The sequence below is a fragment of the Labeo rohita genome, chromosome 16 (genome assembly GCF_022985175.1).
Source record: "Labeo rohita strain BAU-BD-2019 chromosome 16, IGBB_LRoh.1.0, whole genome shotgun sequence".
In the NCBI taxonomy this organism is placed as follows: Eukaryota; Metazoa; Chordata; class Actinopteri; order Cypriniformes; family Cyprinidae; genus Labeo; species Labeo rohita.
Window position 1 is genome coordinate 12303651 of NC_066884.1, and position 24770 is coordinate 12328420.

The 24770-nt window shown below is 34.1% G+C and overlaps 1 protein-coding gene across 14 annotated transcripts in view; it reads left to right on the top strand.

Moving 5' to 3' along the window:
- ptprub (protein tyrosine phosphatase receptor type Ub) overlaps positions 1-24770 on the top strand; it is a 288224-nt gene that overhangs the window by 155700 nt on the left and 107754 nt on the right. For all 14 annotated transcript variants that reach the window (XM_051132192.1, XM_051132194.1, XM_051132191.1 and 11 more), the window contains exons 4-5: positions 14882-14957; positions 24289-24404. In XM_051132192.1, the coding sequence (XP_050988149.1) occupies positions 14882-14957; positions 24289-24404 (192 nt within the window). The remainder of the gene's footprint in view (positions 1-14881; positions 14958-24288; positions 24405-24770) is intronic.

Sequence of the window (24770 nt, forward strand, 5' to 3'; positions counted from 1 at the left end):
AGTTGGTCTAAATTGGTCATCATCTAAGATGCTCATCAGTAGGTCTAAGATGCTTATTACTTGGAACAAACTTGTCAAGTTGAGTCTATATCCAGGTTGGTCAAAATTGGTCTAAGGTGTTCATTAGTTGATTGAAGAGTTAGTAGGAAAGTAAGTAGGTCAGAATTGGTCTAAATTGGTCATCAGTTTTAAGATGTTGGTCTAAGATGCTCATTAGTTGGTGTAAACTAGTCATTAGCTGGTCCAGGTTAGTCTAAGCTATTTATCTGTTGGTCTAAGTAATTCATTAGTTGGTTGAAACGGGTCATTAGCTAGTCTAAATAATAGTCCAAGAGAGGCGTTAGTAGGTACAAGTTGGTCATCAGTTGATCAAAGATGTTAATTAGTTGGTACAAACTAGTCATTGAACTAAGCAGTCTAAACTGGTCATTAGCTAGTCCAAGACTGTCTTTAGTTGGTTCAAGCTGGTCATGAGCTGATCCAAATTAGCAAACCATCTTGGATAAGTGATAAACAAGCAACCAGCTAGTCATTCTAGTTTAAGGTGATCAAAATGTTTTTAAAACATGTTGGCTGGTCAACCAGCTATAAAGCAGCTTATTTTCCGATGGTAAATGCTTCAGAAATTCTTGAATGTCAGACTCTAAGCGAATTAATTCATCATGTTTGCCTTGAAATGGTAGAGTATGCCACAAATTGGCAATGTGACTGACAACTGTTGTAATCTTAGTGGCAGGCTTAGTAAACTGGTTTTCAACTGCATGCCCACAAAGTTGCTGTGACACAAAGATAGTATATCACCGCTCCGCCAACAGCAGCGTACATCCCATTTCCCCACCATGAGGCATTACACAGCTGGTGATGGAGACTACTGTCTTATTAGTCATGCCCCTTGCGCTGTTTAATTAGCATTGATCTTAGCATGAATGTAGGTTAGTGCTGTAGGGCTTAGACAAACCCACAATATAGACCAAGTCAATAGTGTTGACACGTCTTACTCAACTAGTAACCTAATTTCCCAACTGTACCATTATGTGTGAGACACAGTCTACCAAATCACTGCTTACGAAATGACAGCTCATTCACGCCCCCCAAGCCAATCGATTCCCACCAATGGTCGGTCCACCACTGGGTTACACGCTGCTATGGAGGCGCAAGTGGGCAGAGGCAGGGGGCTTCATCCATAAATTCAATTTCTCCTTTCTGCAAACTCTGCGCAGCTGTCAGAAAGCAATTAAGTGGAGTAGTGTTCAGTTTATCGAGAACTGTCAATCTCTCCAACCTAATTAACTTTCACATGCAGGAGAAAAGATGTGGCCTTCATGTGTAAATAATAGTCCTCCCGCCAGTCAACAAGATGTGAAGGTGGAGGGGACATGACAGTAAGGCCAATTTGTTGTGATTTTATGTGCCTGTATGGTCGATTCTGTGTCGCTTTGAATTTTGCTGAGTGCACATGACGAAAAAATGTTGTTTCTCTGTAAATCAAGAAATTCTGCTGGTTAGCGTGAGCCTATTATGCATTTAATAGTTCCTACTTGATTTTTGACTTTGTGTATTGATATTGGTACACTGTAAAACTGTTATTTTAATAACAGCACAGATCTTTAATCTTTCATTATTAACAGCGAAAGAGTGCGTATGCAGAAATCTGTAGACATATTGCTTCTGTATTTGGGAACCAGTGGCTGAACGACTGCCATAATAGTTTGTGGATCTGATGAGATGATGAGCTTGCTCTTTTTCAGTGTAGTTTTCTCACAGCGGGAGTCAGCACACTAAATCACACTTTGGGCCTAGAAGATGGCAGGCTGTCCTGATCAATGGTGAAACTAGAGCTGTGCCACAGTCCCAGCGGGTGCCATGTCAAGGCCGGTTTGCTAAAACTAAGCCAACGAGAGAGATCATTTAAAGCTCAGTTCTAACATTTGTTGTTATATTTTGAGGCCATTCGGACAATCTTCAATGGCAGCAACACTCAGACCCCTTAGCAGTTGCCTGTAATTAAATTCGGCCTATTTATGTTTGCTTAGCTGCTTTGTGTTTTTCTTTTTGTCTTTATCTCTGTATCTCCTTCAGACGTCCCGCTGACTGTTTAGCTTTCCCTGCAGTTTTTGTTTTGCACCCTCATATACCTCCTTTCATTTATTCTGCTACTTCTTAAATCCAGCTGGTGTCATATTTCATGGATAGTTTGGGTAAGCAAAAAGACACAGGTAATAGTTCATCTAATAATGCAAATCCTATGTCTTTCCAAATCTGTATTCAGTGGCAGTCAAGCTCAAGGAGTGACGAGGATCTACAATGAAGATCAAAATCTTGATTTTATGGTATAGATACACAGTTCTATTAACATGTTAACAAAAAAAAAACATTAAAATTAGAGAATAGTAACCACTGTAACACGAAAGAAGGTTACAACTACAATTTTGGAAGGGTTACAGCTGCGATCTGTGGCCACAGGACCTCAGTAGTTTTTCAGACTGTGCTGATGTGATTTTGGTCCACTTTCTTCCACTCTCTTCCATAGTTAGGTAACTGTAGTAGGTTTCATAGAAATAACTATGTCTGCAAGTATTTACCAGAGATTTTCAATCTGGTTTAGATCAGGACTCTGGCCTGGCTATTTCATTTCAAATGTTCTTAGCTTCAAGAAACTGCTTTACTTGTTTTGCAGTGTGATGGGGCATTGTCTTGGAAGTAGATGCTTGAAGGAAAGGTACCGCATTTTTCTGAAGGAGGTTCTGCTAAACATTTGAACATTTGAAATTGAATCATTGATTCACTACATTAGTTTAAAAACGTACGTCTGTTCATAAACATAAACAAAACTATTTTTGACGACGAAATGTATGTCACTTAACTTCTTGTTTATTTAACTGTTGTATTAAATCAATATCTCATTTACAAACTCCCTTAAAAATCATTAACAGCTGTCAATCATTGCGAACTCACAAAGTTCCATTATAATCAACAAAGTTCTCTACACTGCACAATGAATCACTTATTTATCTTATATTTACCTTCTCTACATTTTGTTTATGAATGGATTCATGAGATATGTCTGTGATACATTACTCAATGTTGCAAAAACACAAAGAAACCTTTGAAGCTTCCCTCAGCGGAAACACAAATATGTTGATCGGGTCAGTGGAACTGGTGCTCCTAAATATTTTTTCATAGTCGCACACATTAGTTTGCGACTTCCCATAATGTTTCCCATAAGACCCAAATAAATAAAACTTGCTCTCATCACTAAAGTGAACTTTGGACCAGTTCATGCTCCTCAGCAAAGGTGAGCTTATCCTTTTGATTCTTTCTGCTGATTTGAGGCTTGGTCACTGCAAAGTGAGCTTTCAGTCTGAATTCTCTTAAATGTGCCGAGACAGATCCTTACCCTGTCCAGCACTGAATTGGCAAGCAATTCCAGCTGCAGTGCTGAACCGATTTCCCACTGAGAGTCTCCGCATTATCCTGTCACCTCGTGCACTTGTCTTAGGGGACTTGAATGAATTAGTGTCATTGTAAACCTGCAGTATTCAAGAAAACAGACTTCTCTTTGGGCTTCATCTGGACAACCTCCTGTCCCAGGGTTTTAGTCTTCCTAGAGCGGACTGCCATTTTGCAATCTCAGTGAAAACTGGAGGAATGCTGCTAGTTAAACAGGGTTTGTCATATAAATAAGAAGATTAGCATCAGGTGACAGATTAACAATAATAACATGGAGTTATCTGTAAGTGTTCTTTAATTTTAGTTCTTTAAACTTTTTCAAATATCTCTTTTAAGTGTTTTATACTGTGCTGCAGAATACAATTCATTTATAAGATATGCTTAAAAAAAATTATAGGTTGTTATCTAATTTTGATCTCCACTGTATATTTTAAGTCTTCTAAAAACCATGCTTGTGTGAGAAACCAATCAAAATTTAATGCATTTTTCACTTGCAGTTTAATCGGTTATTTTCTTTCCTTTCAGGCCAAAGTTTGCAGCTAATAATAATGTGTCATGTTCGGTTAAAATTTAGTGCATTAGTCATGTGGACTATTTTTATGATGCTTTTATGCTGTTTTATTTTTTTGTCCTTTTTGAAGCTTGACATCTCCAGGTCACCATGAACTGTTGCTGTAGGGCAAGATTAAAAGGATTCTACTGTTGTGTTTCAAAGGAAAAAAAAAATAAAATAAGAACACACAAGTTTGAAAATAAAAGCGAGTAAATTTTGTGTGTGTGTGGTGAACTGTTCCATTAAACTGAAATAGTGTGTGAAACTGTGTTTATCATCTCAAGCTGTGCCTTTTTTTCCCAAGTAATGATGGAGCTGTGTGCCCATTGTGCCCGTTTCTTTGTCATCCTGGTTTTCTTCGTGAAACATGGAGTTAAACCCATGAACTCTGTGAATTCGCCTTGAGGATGTTCTTAGACCTTTGCTCTCAGACTCCAAAAATCTGAATCGCACACATTTCGCATGACCTTAGTTTGACTTCCAGTCTATTGTGGAATGTTGTTTACTTGCTTTAACTGATTTTCCTGTTTTCCTGAGTGAAAATGAGACCTGAAGTCAGTCGTCTAAGAAGACTGCTAGCAACGTCTGCTAAGACCCTTTCGGCCAAAGTGATGGGAGCCAAACTTGCCAACAATTGCCTGATGACTCATCACAACAAAGATGAGAACAAAACAGAGAAAACAAAGGGATAAAAAAACATTGTCTGCAATCATAAAGGCGGAAATATCAGTGTTAAAGGCTGTGACTTTATACAATTGTGTTTTAGCAAGAACAAAAATGGAAAGCTTCTAAGAAGTGTTCTCCAAGGACAACGTAGCTTTTACTGATGATGCTCAAGTGTTATCCAGTGTTTGTATCAATATCCTATCTGGCTCTATGAGTGATTGCTGTAGTTGAAGAGGTCCACTTCTCTTGAGAACATGAAGACTTTGCTTTCACAGAAGGATGTGAGTGCTAAAAGATCAGCGAAACCATACACTGTGTTTTTCCTGAGCTGAAATCATTAAACTGATTATTTTCGTGAAATGCAATCCTTCGTTCACGTAACAAGGCCACCCAGGCTAAATCTCTATTTGGAAGGAGCTAATAGCCTGTTTGTTCAACTCTTGTTTTGCCTCGTAATTAAGGGTTCCATACAAAATAATGTTTGTTTCCTCATAACCGTAATGAATGGATTGAGCTGGTAATAGATTTTTGATAAACAAGCCCACAGGTTGATTATTTTGACAATGTATTGTCCACATTTGTGGCTATTTATTGCCTGAAGTGAATTTGTCATAATTACGCTCTTTTATTAAAGTAAACACTGTTGCTAACCATTGAGTACTGAATTGAGAGAGAATTAAATTATGCTTCAGTTCATGAATTGACATTAATGTATCAGTCATGATGCAGAATTAAATTTAAGTTAGGAAAGACATAAATTAGATTACATACACTATACCATGATTTTTTATGTTTTTTTGTTTTTTTTTAAAGAAGCCTGCATTTACTTGATTCAAAGAACAGCAAAAACAGTAAAATTTAGATATATTTTTTACTATTTAAAAGAACTGTTTTGTTTTTGAATATATATTAAAATTTAATATATTCCTGTGATCAAATCTAAATTTTCAGCATCATTACTCCAGTCATCAGTGTCACATGATCCATCAGAAATCATTCTAATATGCTGATTTGCTGTTCAAAAAAACATTTTTTCTTTTTATTATCAATATTCAAAATAGCTGAGTAATTTTTTTTCAGGATTCTTTGAGAAATAGAAAGATCCAAGATCAGTATTTAACTGAAATATAAAGCTTTTGCAACATTATACACAATATCATTCAAAAGCTTGGAGTCAGTATAATTTTATTTATTTATTTTTTGGGGTTAAAGAAATTACAGATATTAATCCTTTCAGCAAGGATGCTTTAAATTGATCAAAAGTGATAAGACATTTTTAATCTTAAAAAAGATTTCTATTTCAGATAAATGCTGTTCTTCAGAACTTTCTATTCATCAAAGAAATCTGAAAATGTTCTTCTCAGCTGTTTTCAACATAATAATAATATTAATAAATGTTTCTGAGCAGCAAATCAAAATATTAGAATGATTTATAATATTTAGATTCACACTTTTCAACCAGACTGATTCTTATTTAATAACAACAACAACAGTTTATTGTTGTTGTTGTTATTATTATTAGTAGTAATAGTAGTAATCATATTGTTAGTATTATTAATAATAACATTGTGAATAACTACTACATTAATATTATTATTATTGTTATTATTATTATTGTTATTAACAACTACTACAACTTTTATTAACATTTTTTAATATTCTGAATAACTACTACAATATTATTATTATTATTATTTTATTATTAATGTATTGATTATTATTATTATTAAGTTATTTAATTTTATAATATAGTTATGAATTGTAGTCATCCTTTAGAAATTACATTTCTATACAAAATAATGTTTGTTTCCTCATAACCGTAATGAATGTTTGTTTTTTTTTTTTTTTTATTGTTTTCAGCATAATAATAATACATGTTTTTAAACAGCAAATCAGAATATTAGAATGATTTCTGAAGGAGCATGTGACTGGAGTAATGAGTAATAAAATTCTGTTTGAAATCACAGGAATAAATTACATTTTAAAATATTTTCAAATAGAAAACAGTTATTTTAAATAGTAAAAATATTTCAAAATTTTACTGCTTTTGCTGTACTTTGAATCAAACGCAGGCTTGGTGAGCAGAAGAGGCTTCTTTAAAAAAACATTAAAAATCTTACTGTTCAAATACTTTTGACTGGTAGTGTATATTTAATTTTTCAATATGAATCAATTAATAATCAGTGTTTCAGTGATTTCTATTTTTCTTCTGCCTATTCTTCTCTGATAATAATGACCTATAGAAATAATAGTTATTATGATTATTATATTTAAATTTTATTGTATAACAAAGAATATATTTAAAGTTTTTTTTCTTGCTTGAAAATTTATGATACTGTTAAGCCAAAAAAAGGAACCTTTTCTGAATGCTCAGTTAATTGTTTTGATAGCATTGAACTATGTCATTTGAGAATGTCTACTTATCAGGGAATAAATAGGCATAATTAGTCAAAAGTAATGATGTCTCAAAACGTCTGTCAGACTAATGAAGTTCCTCCGTTGTGCATTTGAATCAGCGTCGGGCTTTTCGGAGCTTCGTTCACGGTAACAATGGACCGAGTATCTCTATACATGTAAAATGAGACAGCGGCATGTCTCTCGTGATATGACGGGCCCCTACGTTTATGTGACACGAGATACCATATTTCCTCCTGTCTGCCACGTCTGAGCATCAATAGAGAGAAAGGGGACGCAACGACGAAAAATTGAATAGAGAGAGACGGGGAGAGATCGGGAGGAAGAGCAAAATGGAAGCTGGGAGGAATCACCTTGAGTTTGAAATATTCGAGTTGAAATCTCCCCCGTCTGCCATGCTCGCTCATATATTTCTGCTGTTATTGGTGAAGGTGTAATAGATAGTGGGAACTTGTTATCAAATATTAAAGATGTTATCGGGCCTGCCAGGACTGCCAAAAAGAATCTAGCTTCAGCCCGTCCGTGCCTTTCCCTCTGTATATCGTTCTTTCTCTCTCTCGCTCGCTTCTGTCTCTCACGGGCTTCCAATTAAATTCACATCACATCAACAAATCTGCGTCTGTGTATTTGTCTCTCCGCCACGTTGCACAACAAAGCTGAAGCTCCGAAAGCGTAATTGAACCTGACACATTCTTAAGAAAAGGCACGAGAGTGTAAATAATAAAAATTGATGGTGGGTAGAAGAAAGAAATGTAAGACATAAGAAGACGTTAGGTCAGATCCATTAATAATCATAATGTAGATGAATAAAAGGCATTCCACCAGGATGAATTCATTGCTTGAGCAGTCAGGATAGAATGCATTTCATCTTGTGCTTTCGAGATTTATTATTTTCTTCTTGTCTCGTTCTCATCTGTTGACTGAAAACACGCCGAACCGAGGAGGTCTGTATAATACCTGGAAAAAGTTATTTGTTTGTGTTTTCATCTTTCCTCATGATGGCTTAGTTCTAGAGCCAAACACAGCTGTTTTTGAATGATTCTTTTTGGGTCCAGATGTTGTAGTTTCAACATCTACCAGCAAAAGCTAATTGGACCAAGCTAATCAGCCAAATCTCGACCCGTTGGTCAGGATGGAATAATTGTGAGGAGAGCGTGTCCTTGTTAGAGAGCCTGGCTTGTTTGTGTCTGTCCTCCTTGATTGCGGTCCTTCACATCTTCCTTCTCTCTCTCTCTCTCTCTCTCGCTCTTCTTGTTCCTCTTCTCGTCAACCTCTGAATTTTACTTTGTGCATTTTGACCTTTTTAAACTGGTGTGTCTAGCTGATTATCTCACTTGGCACAAAATATTTTATTTTATTCTTTTTTGGCCTTTTTCATGCTTTTTAACCTTTTTCATGCTTTTTAACAGACAGGACAGTAGAGATTGAGAGGAAAGCATGGGGTGGAGAGTTGGGAACGAGGACTGGCAAAGGACCACGAGTCGGGACTCGAACTCGGGTCACCTGAGGTGCTGTTGCGCTATATGTTAGTGCGCTAACCGCTAGGCTGTCAGCACCGACTTATTATTTTTATGTATTTATTTATTTATTTTTACTTAATTTGAATTTATTTAATTTTATAATTTATTTTATATTATTTTTTAAATTATTATTTTATTTATTTTACATTTAATTTAATTCAATATTATAATTTAATTTATTTAATTAACGTTTTATTTATTTATTTTTTATTAATTTAATTTATTTACATTTTTAAACTACTACAATTTCAAGTCAGAATTTATCATTTATGAAATTATATCATAATGTTTAATATTGGGAATTGGTAGTTGGATTGGACAGTCATGCATCATATATTGTTTGAAAAGTCTCAATTTGTAGAATACTGTACAACAACTACAATATTATTATTATTATTATTATTATTATTATTATTATTATTATTATTAGTTGTAGTAGTATTAGGATTAGTATCATTAACAACAATTATTTTTATTACTATTATTTATAATGTATTTATGATTATAAACCAAAATACAAGTCAAATACAGTATAAATAATAAAATAAAATCAGGTATAGTTTACTGTAATTCTGCTATTGGGAATGAAAATATTATAATGTTATTATTGCTAATATTTTTGAGATCCAGAGTTTTCAACCAGATTTATTTAATAATAATGATAACATCAGTTAATTATTATTATTATTAATAACGACTACATTATTATTGTTTATAATTAAACAAGTTAATTAATAATAATAATAACCACTACTACAACATTATTATTATTATTATTATTATTATTAATAACAACTACATTTTTATTATTATTATTATTTATAATGTAATTATTATGCAAAAATACAAGTAAAATAAAGTATAAATAAAGTAAAATCAGGTACAGTTTATTGTAATTCAGCTATTGGGAATGAAAATATTATAATGTACTTATTTCTAATATTTTTAATTAGATTCACACTTTTCAAACAGATTTATTTAATAATAACAACAACAACAGCAGTAGTTTATTAATATAATTATTATATATATTATATTATATTATTATTATTATTAATGACTACTACAACATTATTATTATCATCATCATTGTTATTACTTATTATTATTATTATTATTATAAGTATTATTATTATTATTATTATTATTATTATTATTGTTATTATTATTATTATTTAAATAAAAGAGTATTTGAATTGTATGTGAATTGTGGCCATCCTTTAGGAATTACATTTTGGGACACTGTAAACATTTAAAAAGTTGATTGACATTTAAAAAAGTAAAATCTGTTGATCTCTACTAATAAGCTTATTACATTGATTATACTTAAATATCTTTTTGCCTTGTTAATTGAAAACACACACACACATGCACATAGACCTCTTCTCTTCTGAACCAATAATGCATTGCTGTCATAATTCTTGCTTATGTAGAAGGAATATAGAGAAGGTTGTCTTTGCAGAGTAACATAAGATTGAACTCAGCCTTGCATTTCCATACCCAGAAAGCCTGCTCACTCTTTTTTTATGTCCATCATAAATCAGAGACATTTGTTCCAAGTGTATATATTCTCCAGAAGGGAAGTAGCCACTGATTAGAATAAATGTGATACGGCTAGAGGATTTTAATAGTGTAAGAGCGCCTCCGTAGAATTGTGTGATTTTGTCTTCCGTCTTTTGTTTCGGAGGGCTGATGGCATGTGAGCAGCGGCACACCCGTGAAATGGTGGGGAAAGTCGAAAACGCATTTCTGAGTAATCTCCCGTTGCATCATCTTGCAGGTCTGGTGTCAGTTTATTGTGGTTATATGGCCGTCCTTTCCAACAGGAGATTAAAGTTGGGTTACCGAGCCCGAGCCAGCGCTGGCTGTATATCCTGCTGTCTGGAGTCACTTTCCTCCTCTTTTCCCGCAAAGCACGTTGTGTTTTTTAGATCCCAATCAGGGACCCTCGCATCCATCTTCACGTATGTCGGCGCCGTTGGAGGTCAAGGCAGGGTTAGGAGGGTGAAATCATGCTGTTCCATGATGAAATAAGAGGTTTCTGACAGACTGGAATGTTCAGCTGACCAGGTGACGGTGAAATTGAACGTGGAACGAAGCACCGCTACCATGACAGCTCTGAGAGATATTGCCGTCAGCTATGTGCGACGACTGCAACACTTACAAATCCCTTTGCACTGATAGCAGTGCTCCCTAGTAATTCCTCCAATTTTTTGGGCCTATGGATGACTCTTCAACTTTAGGTGCATTTATACAACTGAATACTAAATACCTCTATTCAGCAAGGATGCATTAAATTGATCAGTAGTGACAGTAAATACGTAATGGCACAAAATAAATCTATTTCTATAAGATTTCAAGATGTTCTTTTGAACTTTCCATTCAAAGAATCCTAAATACACTACCAGTCTCAAGTTTTTGAACAGTAAGATTTTTATTGGGAAGTCTCTTCTGCTTACCAAGCCTGCATTTATTTGATCTAAAATACAGCAAAAGCAGTAATATTGTGAAATATTTTTACTATTTAAAATAATTGCTTTCTATTTGAATATATTTTAAAATGTAATTTATTCCTGTGATTTCAAAACTGAATTTTCAGCATCATTACCCCAGTTACATGATCCTTCAGGAATCATTCTAATATGCTAATTTGCTGTTCAAGAAACAAAAAGAGTACTTTTTTTCATGATTCTTTGATGAAAAGAAAGATACAAAGATCAGCATTTACCTAAAAATAAAAAGCTTTTGTAACATTGTACACTGCATAATTCAAAAGCTTGGAGTCAGTGTATTTTTTACAGAAGAAATCATATAATTTATGGCTTTTATATAGCAAGGATGCTTTAAGTTGATCAAAAATGAAGATAAAGACATTTTGTAATGTTACAAAAGATCTCTATTTCAAATAAATGCTGTTCTTCTGAACATTCATCAAAGAACGTGGAAAAATCATAGAACGGGAAAAACTTCTACTCAGCTGTTTTCAACGTAATAATAATAATAATAATAATAATAAATGTTTTTTGAGCAGCAAGTCAGAATATTAGAATGATTTCTGAAGGATCATGTAACTTGAGTAATGAAGCCAAAAATTCAGCTTTGAAATCACAGGAATAAATTACATTTTATAACATATTCAAATAGAAAACAGTTATTTTTTATATATTTTATAAAATATTTTAAAAAATTACTGTTTACTGCAGTACTTACAAATAAATGCAGACTTCTTTAAAAAAAAAAAAAACAACTATAAAAATCTGTTTAAAAACTTTTGACTGGTAGTGAATATCAAAAAAATGTATCACAGCACAGCTGTTTTTAAAGGGACAGTTCACCCAAAAATGAAAATTCTGTCATTAATTACTCACCCTCATGTCGTTCCAAACCTGTGAGACCTGACACAAATTAAGATATTTTTGATGAAATATTAGAGCATTCTGACCCTGCATAGACAGCAACACAACTACCACGTTTAAGTCCCAAAAGGTGGTAAGGACATCTTTGAAATAGTCCATGTGACATCAGTGGTTCAACCGTAATGTTATAAAGTTACAAGAAAACTTTTTGTGCACAAAGAAAACAAAAATAACTTTATTCAACAACAAACCACTGAAGATTGGGGTAATGGATGCTTAAAATTCAGCTTTGTCATCGCATGAATAAAATTTATTTTAAAATATATTAAAATGGCAATATTTCTCAATATTACGTTTTTACAGTATTTTTGACCAAATAAATGCACCCTTGATGACTTCTTTCAAAAACACAAAAAAATTTTACTGACCCCAAGCTTTTGAACTTCAGCGTTGATTTTTATTAAAACATTTTTTTTCCTTTGTTATATAATATTTAAACAGTCTTTGAAGCCTTTTTCATGTCTTTGTCATTTACTTTTGCCACTTTTATGTATTCATTTTATTGTTTTACCCAAAGCAAGACTTGCAATCTTGAAATATGAAAAATGCATCCTATATTTTTTATTAAATATTTATTGTGAGAATAAACAGTAAGTTAGTGTACTTGTTTACCAAGGAGACAATGCTGTCAGTGAGGAACTTAAAAAGAAATATCAGACAAGTGATGTGTGAAAAAAACAGATTTCAAGCTAAATATCACAGATTAGAAGATTATTAATTTTATGCATAGTTTCCAATTAACTGGTGTTTTTGTCACATTGAGCAAAAAGTGTGAAAGTTTAATTTAATTTTTAGAATACATGCATTAGCCTTCGCAAGACAAAGCAGTTAGTTAGCAGTCATTTGTACCACCTTCATTTCCATCACACATTTTTATTAACCACAATTCATTATTTGCAAAGATAATCAGGAGAAAAACGACAAGAGTGATTCATTTATATGCACTGTTAGAAATTAAATAAATAATGTGAGCAGTTGAAAACTTTTAAGAGAGTTCCTGAAGTTGAAGAAACACCCTTTTATGATTGAAAACACAACATTTGGTCATAACTGTGATTTGCTTGGTTACTAGACAGTAAACAAAAATAGTTTCCTTTTTTGAAGCAATAACTTCAAGCGTGGGCAGTCAAGCAGACCACTGTTGGAAGAGCAAACATGGCCTCTACGCTCTGGATGTGTAATAACATCTCATCACTGTCGTTCGCACAATATTGATTTGATTTGATTTCATTACACTGTAGCGACCGTCCTTTGCTCATAGCCTTTGGCGAGTGTGGAGCCACTCTCCAGGTCCCCGAGGACTCGCGGCCCTCACGCTCGCATTATAAACCGGTGTGTATGCGTGCGACTATGTGTGCAGCATGCCGAATGAGAGCCATGTGTCAAAGTACACGCAGGCCTCCTGATGAAGCCATTATTTCCTGTAGGCCTCAGGGGCCCTTAGTGAAGTTGGCGTCTATTTTCTCTCCCTTTCCCATTCTCTTTACTTGCTTTGACGTCCTTTTTCTCGTTTTCTGTTCTCTTAATGCCTGTCAAAACTTTGTGCGAAAAGAAAACTTGAGAGAAACATGCAAAATGCCAAAACGATGAATGATGTTTTTGCTTGCTTTCAACACAGTTGATAGTATTGTCTCTATTTGCCTTGTTTTTACTCATTATTTCATTAATGGAAGCTTGGAACCACAATGAAAAGCCCATTAAAACACTTTTTCGTAAGTTTGATTGAAACAGTTATGATGGTGTTTAAAGGGTTACTCCACCCCAAAATGTCGTTCCAAATCCGTAAAAGCTTCGTTCGTCTTCGGAACACAGTTTAAGATATTTTGGATGAAAACCGGGAGGTTTGAAACTGTCCCATTGACTGCCAGGTAAATACCACTGTCAAGACCCAGAAAAGTATTAAAGATGTTGTCAAAATAGTCCATCAGTGGTTCAACCATAATTTTACGAAGCTACGAGAATACTTTCTGTATGCAGAGAAAACAAAAATAATGACTTTATTCGACAATTCGTAACCGTAGCACCATTTTGGATATCCCCTGTACGCAAACAGCGTACGCTGTTCTCTGTCAGCTGTTACACGGACACGCAGTTTTCGTTCGAATCAAAGCGTAAATAAACGGAGAAAACGTATCCGTGTGATGCAGCTGACAGAGAGCAGCGTACGTTGTTTGCGTACAGGGGATGATGATGAGACGAATTGTTGAATAAAGTCGTTATTTTTATTTTCTTTGCATACAAAAAGTATTCTCGTCGCTTCATAAAATTCAGATTGAACCACTGATGGCAGATGGACTATTTTGCCGATGCCTTTCTCACTTTTTTGGGTCTTGACAGTGGTATTTACCTGGCAGTCAATGGGACAGTCAAAATCCTTCCGGATTTCATCCAAAATATCTTAAATAGTGTTCCAAAGACGAACGAGCCTTTACGGGTTTGGAACGACATGGAGGTAAGTGATTAATGACAAAATTTTCATTTTGGGGTGGAGTAACCGTTTAATAAATACCATGAATATACATCACTAAACTGAAAATATGTATTTACACTGTACATTTTAAATACACTGCAGCATTATTTTCTTATTTAACATATTAACAGCCTTTAAACAAGACAGCAAAATGGTTTAAGATAGTAAGGTTTGATTTTATTGGGCTAATTGAACAAGACTTGACTTAAGGAATCATGTCTTGAATTAAGTGTATTTTCCCCATTAGTAAGACCAGAATGTTAATTAAGATGATATTGTGCTCTGTACAATTATTGTAATTTCACTGCTTCGTGCAAATAATAAAACTGCTCTGATTTTAAAGCCCAAATACATTTTTGCAGCTCATGTTTTGCTCTCTTTGTGTTTCCAGATACTGCTAGAGGCGACTGTGGACCGCAAAGGCTACATTGCAGTCGATGACATCCTCCTATTGAACTACCCCTGTTGTGAGTAGCACACACCTGTCATTACAGTGTGGGAGTATGTTTAAACAGCATGAAAATGTGAAGGACTTTTACAAACGCTGGGATCACATTAGCCTTTCATGGAGGTAACGTTGTTGTCTGCCCATGCTATTTTGAGCCAAAATGCTGGAGTAAAAAAAAGACAAAGGTATATGTTAAGCATTGAAGGATTAATTCACTTCCAGAATAAAAATGGCCTGATCATTTATTCACGCAGTGTTCTGTAACAGTTTAGGCTTCAAATTTTTGCACAAATTTTACTTTAATGCAAAATGGCTGTATTATGGAAGCCCATCTCCATCACTTATTGCAAATTTTTTTCCTAAGAACTTCAGTGATGTAAACTTACAATTGCAAGAAATAAAGTCAGAATTGTGAGATAAAAATGCACAATTCTGAATTTTTCTCACAAATGCGAGTTTGTATCTCACAATTCTGACTTTTTTTCTCACAATTCTGACTTTTTTCTCAGAATTGTGGAATATAAACTTGCAATTGCAAGATATAAAGTCCAGTTCCGAGGGGACAAATGACTGATATGTTCTCAGAATTGCAAGTTTATATCTCACAATTTAATAACGCACAATTCTGAGAAAAAAAGTCATAATTGCGAGATATAAACTTGTGATTCTGAGAAAAAAATCTGAATTGTGAGTTTACATCTCAGAATTGCGAGTTTATATCTTTATTATATCTTTATTATTATCTATCTTTATTCATTTTATCCACAGAATAAAAATACATGCATATTGGTACTGCTATCTGTGATACTTGGCTTTATGCATAATTATCAAAAGTAAAAAGATGCTATTAAATAAGTATGTAAAATACCGCCTTAAAGCTGTTTCTACAATAATTTGAAGATTTATTGTAAAAAATGTGTTTGATTACAAACTAAAATTTTTGGTGCGATTAATCATAATTACAAAAAAATATGTGAATAATTTGTTTTTTTAGTAAATTGACAGCACAGATATATAATAAATTATATTAATTTTTTAATTAAATATATGGCCTGCATGCACTCTAAAAATCAGCATCGACCATTGATAAAATCCAGATCTAAATCCAGTTCAACCACTAATTTATAGAAGTTTTGGTAACACTGCACAATAAGGTTCCATTAGTTAATGTCAGTTAATCTAATAACTAACATGAGTGAACGATGAACAGTACATTTATTTCAGTATTTATTCATCTTTGTTCATTTTAGTTAATGAAAAATAGCCATTCATTGTTAGTTCATGTTAATTCACAGTGCATTAACTAATGTTAACAAGCACAACTTTTGATTTTAATATGCATTAATAAATATTGAAATGACCATGAACTAAGATTAATAAATGCTTTAGGAGTATTGTTCATTCTTAGTTAATGTTAACTAACGTAATTAATTAATGTTAACTAATGAACCTTATTGTAAAGTGTTATCAAAGTTTTTCTAACATGAAACTCCTTTCATTTGTGACACATAGAGATTTACATTGCTCTCATATACAGTACAACTTTCTCAAGTTCATCTTCTTATACAGGTCCAGTTCTGCACAGATCCTCTGTAAGCACACATCATTTGGATATCAAAGACACGTTTGTACCCAAATTCACCTTTCATCCTTGTTTCAGTGTTCAGGCTTTTGGCTTTTAGCTCAGCGGGGTACAGCTACATTGTTACTTTGATGATGAAAAGATTTAGTTTCCATCTTCTCAGGAAATCTCAGTTTTTTTTTTTATGTAACCCCATCACACTTCATTCCAATTTCAATTCTGCTCTGTAAGCTTATACAACATCTGTACCATGATTTTGTAACAAGAATGATTCACCAGTGCAAAGTCCAAGGAAGTTTGTGGTTTGGATAGTGTTAACCAATAGCCAATAACTATTTAGTTATGTAAATGAGACCTTGAGTTACTGAGTTATTTTTATACTGGTGCTACATTCAACATTTCCTATGCAATGCGTGCATCAGTATGCTGCATATGTACTGCATTAATTAGCGGTACGTGAATCCTGCTGGCTGCCGGCATGCTGTGATAGTCTGCTAGCTGCCGGACATGGTAGAAAACAAACAGATCTGAGTAGGGAGGAGTTGTTGTGAGGCAGTGTGTGATGTGTTCAGCCCTCCAGTCCAGTGAAGACTCCGTGTGTACCGAGCTCTGATGTCTTATATTGCCGAGGGAAAGAGCAGAAATCCTTTAAACATCCCTAATCCAGCAGAGCTAGACATTTGATTTTATATGCTGACTGTAGACTAGAGGTTAATGGTGTAGTGGTTAGTAAAGGCTGGTGTGTCGTTTGTTTCTGTGTATTTATTTATTTATTTATTTTTATGTATGACTTACAGAAATGGTAGAACTGGCTGTCATTATTTTTTTTTGTAAATTTTTTTCATTTTTGGTTTGAATGGGGTGCTAAAACAATGCAGACTGCGTGTGTAAATAAATGACGCAGCGGGTGCAATTCATTCTTAGTGAATTCTCGCTTATCTAAGTGGCTTTTATTAAAACAAGCTGCCTCATACGATAACAACACGTCTGTAAATTTATTTGACAGCTGCGAGCCTTTTTTAAGGCTAATTCAAAAGGCTCCGACAGCACAATTATCAGCTGTAATTGTTACCGATGTGCTGAAATGCGTTTTAGTGACCGGCCGATAGGGATAGGTGACACACCGCAGAGATGCGGTCTTCGCTCAAAGTTAACAATCCTTTTCACAACCTCTGAGGGACATCTTAACGCTTTTAAGGCTTCATAAAACTGTAGTGATATTTATACATATTTAAACAGAGAAAACTGACAAAGTGCTATTAGATGGTAATAAAGTGCAATTCCAAACAAGCAAATCAACAGATGCTGTGGTCATGAAAGCTCATCTCTGCTGAGTCTCCTAACACCCTCTTCCTTCGGCCCCCTCCCCACTTCCTGCAGGCGGCAGATGGCATCATCTAAGCCCCACTGTGCACATTAAATAATTAAAACTCTCATCAGGACCTGGACACACATTGTCGAGAGTGGCATTGCGCCAGACTGCGGAAATCACCATTTGGCAAGACAAGTCAAAAAGGAAAGGAAAGCAAAAGGAGTAAAAAGAGTGAGAAAAAGAGATTTCGATGTGATTCAAGAGAGGTGTGGATTTCATAACTTTAGTGTTGTGGCAACTGCAATATGTATGTGACCCTGGACCACAAAACCAGTCTTAAGTAGCACGGGTATACAGTGGCAAAAGTTTGGGAACCGCTTGCAGAATCAAACAAATTAACAAAATAAGAGAGATCATACAAAATGCATTTTCTTTTTTATTTAGGACTGTCCTGAGTAAGATCTGTTACATTAAAAAATGTTTACATATAGTCCACAAAACAAAAAAAATAACATTTTTAAATAACCCTCTGCAAAAGTTTGGAAACCCTTGGTTCTTAATGCTGTGTGTGCTAAGAGCCAGGGGGTGAAAACTTTTTGAAATTGAAGATCAAGGTAAATTGTACTTAATTTGTCTTCCCGGGAAACATGCAAGTATCTTCTGGTGCTTCCGAAAGGGCAGTACTAAATTGAAAAAAATGATATTTCAACAAAATAAGAAAAATTTGGACATCTTCATCCTGTTCAAAAGTTTTCACCCCCCAGCCCTTAATGTATTGTGTTTCCTTCTGGAGCATCAGTGAATGTTTGAACCTTTTTTTAATAGTTGCAATTGAGTCCCTCAGTTGCCCTCAGTGTGAAAAGATGGATCTCAAAATCATACAGTCACTGCTGGAAAGGGTTCAAATATGCAAACGATCTTGGAAAACTGAAAAGTCTGCATTACCTGGAGAATTTTTCTGAAGAACAGTGCTCAGTTTAACTGTTCAGAACAAACAAAGGACTCATGAACAACCATCAAACAAAAAAACAGTCTTAGATCATCCAGGTCACCACACGCAGTATGAAGAACCAAGGGTTCCCAAACTTTCAAAGGGGGTTATTTTAATGATTTGAGGTTTTATAATAAATTTTTGTCTTGTGGACTATATGTAAACATCTTTTATGTAAAATATCTTACACAGGACAGTACTAAATAAAAAATAACATGCATTTTGTATGACCTCTCTTATTTTGTTAAAATTATTCACATTTTCATAGATTCTGTGTGTTTGTGTGTCTGTGTGTTTGTTTCATAGATTCTGTGCCACTGTGTTTGTAGCAATAGCCAAAAATATATTTCATGGGTTATTTTAATCCCAAAAATCATTAGGATATTAAGTAAAGATCATGATCTGTAAAGATATTTAGTAGATTTCATACCTAAAATATATCAGAACTTAATTTTTGATTAGTAATATGCATTGCTAAGAACTTCATTTGGTCATTTTCTTAATATTCTGATTTTTTTTTGCACTCTCAGATTCCAGATTTTGGCCAAATATTGTCCTAACAAACCATTCATCAATAGAATGCTTATTTATTCAGCTTTCAGATGATGTATAAATCTCAATTTAAAAAATTGACCATTATGACTGGGTTTGTGGTCTAGGGTCACATATTTAAACCTTTTGCTGCAACATGTAACTGATTTTCAGTCCCTTTTCATAGTTTTTTGCTTTGTGATTCATGTTGACTCATAAAAACATAAATTGAACATCACACAGTGGCATTTCCACTGAACATGTGGCCACCTGTGGACTACAAACAATGTAGCCTGGGCCTCCGTGTGGTTTTACAAAGAAGATAAATAATACAAGCTCAGGGTGGTTGTACAAAACAGCATTCTCTGTTATATCAGACCTCATAACCTGTTTATCTGCTTTGATTGACAGATTTCAGATGTGTGCAGTGTGGGTAGGCGGTTTACAGTGATTTTATATACATCCTGCTCAAGCAGGAAGCTGTTGCCAGAGTGGAGGAAAGCCCTGTGGTTACAGAAGGCAAAATGATTTAGAATTCCAACACAGGCCTGTAAATATAACCAGCACAGCCTTGTTATGAAACCTGCAGTGTGGGAGAAAGATTATTATGCTGCTTTTATCCTGCGTCATATGGAAATTAGACAAAATTTAAACGAAATCACATTTTTACAGAATGAAGCAATTTTGCAAAAGCAAAGTTCCACAAAGTCTACCATTAAAGGAATAGTTCACTCAAAAATGAAAATTTCCTAAAAATATATTCTCCCTCAGGCCATTCTATAGATGAGTTTGTTTCTTCCTCAGAACAGAAATTTTGCATCACTTGCTCACCAAGGTATCCTTTGCAGCAAATGGGTGCTGTCAGAATTTGAGTTCAATCAGCTGATTAAAAACTGAATTAAAGGGACAGTTCATGCAAAAATGAAAATGCTGTCATTAATTACTCACCCCAATGTTGTTCTGAGCACATGAGATCTTCAATCATCTTCGTAACACACATTAAGATATTTTTGATGAAATGTGACAATGTTGTTTTCTTTGCACGCAAAAAATATTCTCATATCTTCATAAAATTACAGATGAACCACTGATGTCACATCAACTATTTTAACAATGTCCTTACTGTTTTTCTGGGCCTTGAATGTGTCAGTTGCATTGCTGTCTATGCAGGGTCAGAAAGGTCTTGGATATCATAAAAAAATACCTTAATTTGTGTTCTGAAGGTGAACGAAGGTCATGAGGGTGAGTAATTAATGACAGAATTTTCATTTTTGGGTGAACTGTCCCTTTAAGAGAGAAATATGCACAGATAAAGCATCTTTTTTAAGTGAAAACAGTTCTAAACAAATATGTTGGTGAATTTAGATGTGAGAGGACAACAGGAAATGGACATTTTCACTGGAGGTGTTGTTATGAATTATGATCTGGTATTTTGTACAGATTTATAGTTAAAGCGCCTTAATGATGGATTTGTTTATTACAAACATGCAGCTTTTCACAAGACGTTAATTGATAGACTGGAGTTGTGTGGATTGCTTGTGGATTATTATGTTTTTATCAGCTGTTTGGACTCTCTGACGGCACCCATTCACTGCTAAGGGTCCACTGGTGAGCTAGTGCAATGCTAAGTTTCTCCAAATCTGTTCAGATGAAAAAACAAACTCATCTACATCCTGTATGGCCCGAGTGTGAGTAAATTAACAGATGAAGGATGGATTACAACTACAGTATGTGCATATCCAAATTATATCCAACTTCCTTTGCAGTTTGAATTTTAATCTTTAATAATGCAAGCATGCTGTTCTCTTGTCAAAGCATTGAACGTGAGTATCATCCCTTATCACCACGAAGAAAGAAACAGTTCAGTAGTTCAAAATATTAAATTATACATAAAGCGTACACTGTTTAAGTAACAGTCAAACTGTCAGATGTGCAGGGCTGGCTGCAGTTCCCATAGGAGCACTTTGCTATCTGAGACTAAACACTGTTAACTACCACATGAAGCTATTCATGTTGCCGGAGGGCCTTTTTACATCTGACACCCATTCAAGGAACTGGTATAAAAAAGGAAAGAAATCTAAAAGGTTCTTTTATACATCTGCAACTAGACCCAGTGCGAGCCAGATAGAATAGAACCACGGTTTTTATCTGTGTTTACCTTTTTTTTACTTTTTTTACTTTTGCTCAACCTTCCTATTTTAATAGACTTTCGGCACTTGAATGGGTGATGTATACTCTGCGCTCCGTCAGGTTACTTCATACAAAGTATTTTGCAATACTCTCCAGTGCTGTGCCTCTTCATAGGGATGTTTTTGTGCACATCGCATGGGATCTTCCAGCAATCCTGCACTTGTATTTTCTCGTGCGGATCGATAATGTATTTCTTTATCTGTGCTATTTATCTGTTTCTTTTTTTCCTTTTATCCTGCCTGATCCCTATTCTATATATTCAGTTTCAAAAAAATCTTCAAAAGCATAGATATGACTTTTAAATTCATAAGGTCATATTGCAGTTTAGGTGAACTGAGACCTTAATCGATTATGTTTAAAGGAAACTCAAGTACCGAGACCCACGTGTGCTGGAGGAAGATTATCTAGACCTTATTTTGTGGGATTCAAGAGTCTCATATGCTGGCAAGGAACATACCATATGTGGAAAATTTCACAGCAATAAACTAGCCAATCAAACTGGAACAAATCAACATTTCTGGCCACTAAGAGATCGCCTCCCTCTGTTTGAAGTCTGCGTGAAACGACATTCGCAATGCATTTTACTTCAGAAATATAACATGTTTGAGTGAAAATAGAGCATTCACACAGAGAAATGTAGGCCGGGACTTGATTGGATAAAAAAAGGTGGGCATTACGTTCCAGAATGGAGTTGGTTCAGGCGCAGACTTGAAAAAAAAAGTATTTTCTGTTTCTGTTCAGAAGTATGTATTAAGAAAGAAAAGTAAGGTTTGTTTTGACTTTAAGCAGGTTGTACAGTGTAAAAGTGGGGTTAGTATCACTAAGAAGTACATTATTAACACCAATAACAGAAAAAAAAAAAAAAAAAAAAAAAAATAGAGTGGGGTAAGATGAGCCATTTTTAGTCTTAACTCTTTTTATTGAAATTTTCAAACAGAGAGTTATTGAATAGAAAACAATATAGCATTTGTTTTAACATAGCAGAAAAGTAAATCAAATGAGATTAAACAAAATATTTCTTTCTCTCTGGATTAATTACAAAAAAAATAAATTAATAATAATAATAATAATAAATAAATAAAACTCTAAATCAGAAGATCATAAATATTTGCTCTAAAACTCAAACAATATTTAGAATAATATACAGTCATAATACATATGTACAAACAGTGTAATACATACAGTATAATATAGACGTATTACAGCAAAAATTAAAATATTGCTAAGAAAAGGAATACATTTTTACAAAAAAAATAAAATAAATAAATAAATAATAATAATAATAATGATAAAAAATAAATAAATAATAAAAAAAAAAAGATGAGCCATTTTTACAACTTTTTTTTTTTTTTTGTGGTCTTCAGTATAAGGGAAAATGAGGCAGAAGTACAATGAAAGTATTTTCCGGTTGTTTCCTATCATTTTAAATGATCAGAATGTATCTATGACAAAGGGTTCTGAAATTATGGTTTCCTGTGGCTCAATTTGCCCCAGGTTAGGGGTAAGTTGACCCAAGTCAGTGGGTAAGATGAACCATCTGGGTGAAAGCGGACCATCTGATTGAATCTGATTCAAACCCATGTGAAATTTTAAAGATAATTTACCTCTTTTTAAAACTAACTTAACAATCGAATTTCATTTTACAAATGATTTCTTTTCTTACAGCTAACTTAAAATAAAATCAAATTAAGTTTAATTTTCAATCTTGCATTGTTTGTATTTCTGAAACAATATGTTGAACTGAAGTTTTAACCTTCCCAAAAACAGACTAAACAGAGAGTTGGTTGAGTAAAATTAAATAAAAACTGTGAAGGAAAATATGTCACTGAAACTAATAAACATTTTAATCAAAAGATTCTTGGCATGGTAGCTTTTCTGCAATGTTGAACAGACCATTAGTGACTACAGGTGGAAAGATGTGTTTGATTATAATGTGATGAAAAGCATCTTCTAGTTCTCAGAGAAGGATTTGGTGCACTTGTACACTGTTCCTATTAAAATAAACTATAAATAATATGTAAATATACTGTATGATAGACTAAACTAGTTGTGTAATGTATTTCAGAGATTTAACTTAACTTCAGTGCCTTATGGTGGGTAAGTTAACTGTTGGCTCAACTTACCCCACAGCATTTGGCTCACATAGCTGGCATTTTGGAATAATATTTAGCTAAATGATTTGCATGGTTTTATATGTTGCCAAATCATTTTTATACATCATAAATATTTGTAGACCTGGATAAATTTGCTTTGATGTAACATCCATTACATGTGTTATGCTAAAATTTTACTTTTGACAAGGCAAAAACAGTTTTTAAAGTAAATGGGTGCCTTCCACTGCTCCCATGTGTTTCTCCTTTTCACAGTCTGGCAGAAATGATGTGTGATTCCAAAATACATGCTTACGTGATAGTAAAAGCGTACAGTTGTCAAGATACAGGGGGTGGGTCAACTTACCCACTGGCTCAACTTACCCCACTCTCCCCTAAAATTCTGAAATATTGTTACAATTTAAAATAACTGTTTTGAATATTTTTATATAAATGTAATTTATATAAAATGTATTCCTGTGATGGCTAAGCTGAATTTTCACCAGCTATTACTTCAGTGACGTCACATGATCCTCCACAAATCTTTCTAATCTCATACTTTTGAATGGTATTTTATGCTAACAGATTATTCTTTTTTTCTTACTTTGTATATTTTCTGTTGTTCTGAACCCCTTGTGTCTTTTTTCTGTTCAGATAAAGCCCCTCATTTTTCCCGTCTGGGGGATGTGGAGGTCAACGCTGGACAAAATGCCACTTTCCAGTGTGTGGCAGCTGGACGTCCCAATGAAGCAGAGAAGTTCCTGCTGGAGGTGAGTTTAGATTGATTGCTTTGGAGGTTTTTAGTGAGAATAATCAAGTTTTGTCAGTGATGATCAGCTAAAAGTTGTCGTCTGTCGTGACTTGCTGCGAGTTAACAAAATTAGCACCAAACTGGCTCAAACCACCTGAATGTTAATGTTTGAAAGGGAAGTTTTTGTAAATTTTAGGAACATATAGTTTTGTTCTTAAAACTACTCTTGTTCCTCAGTTGAGATTAGAAAGTTTCAGCAAAAACTTTTGGAAAATTGAGTTGTTAACTGTCATTCTTTAAAGCAAAGCCATATAGAGCTAAAGCGCTTCACTGTCCGTTATATAATGTAATTGTTTTGGGAGCATTTTTAGGCTGTAACATTGTG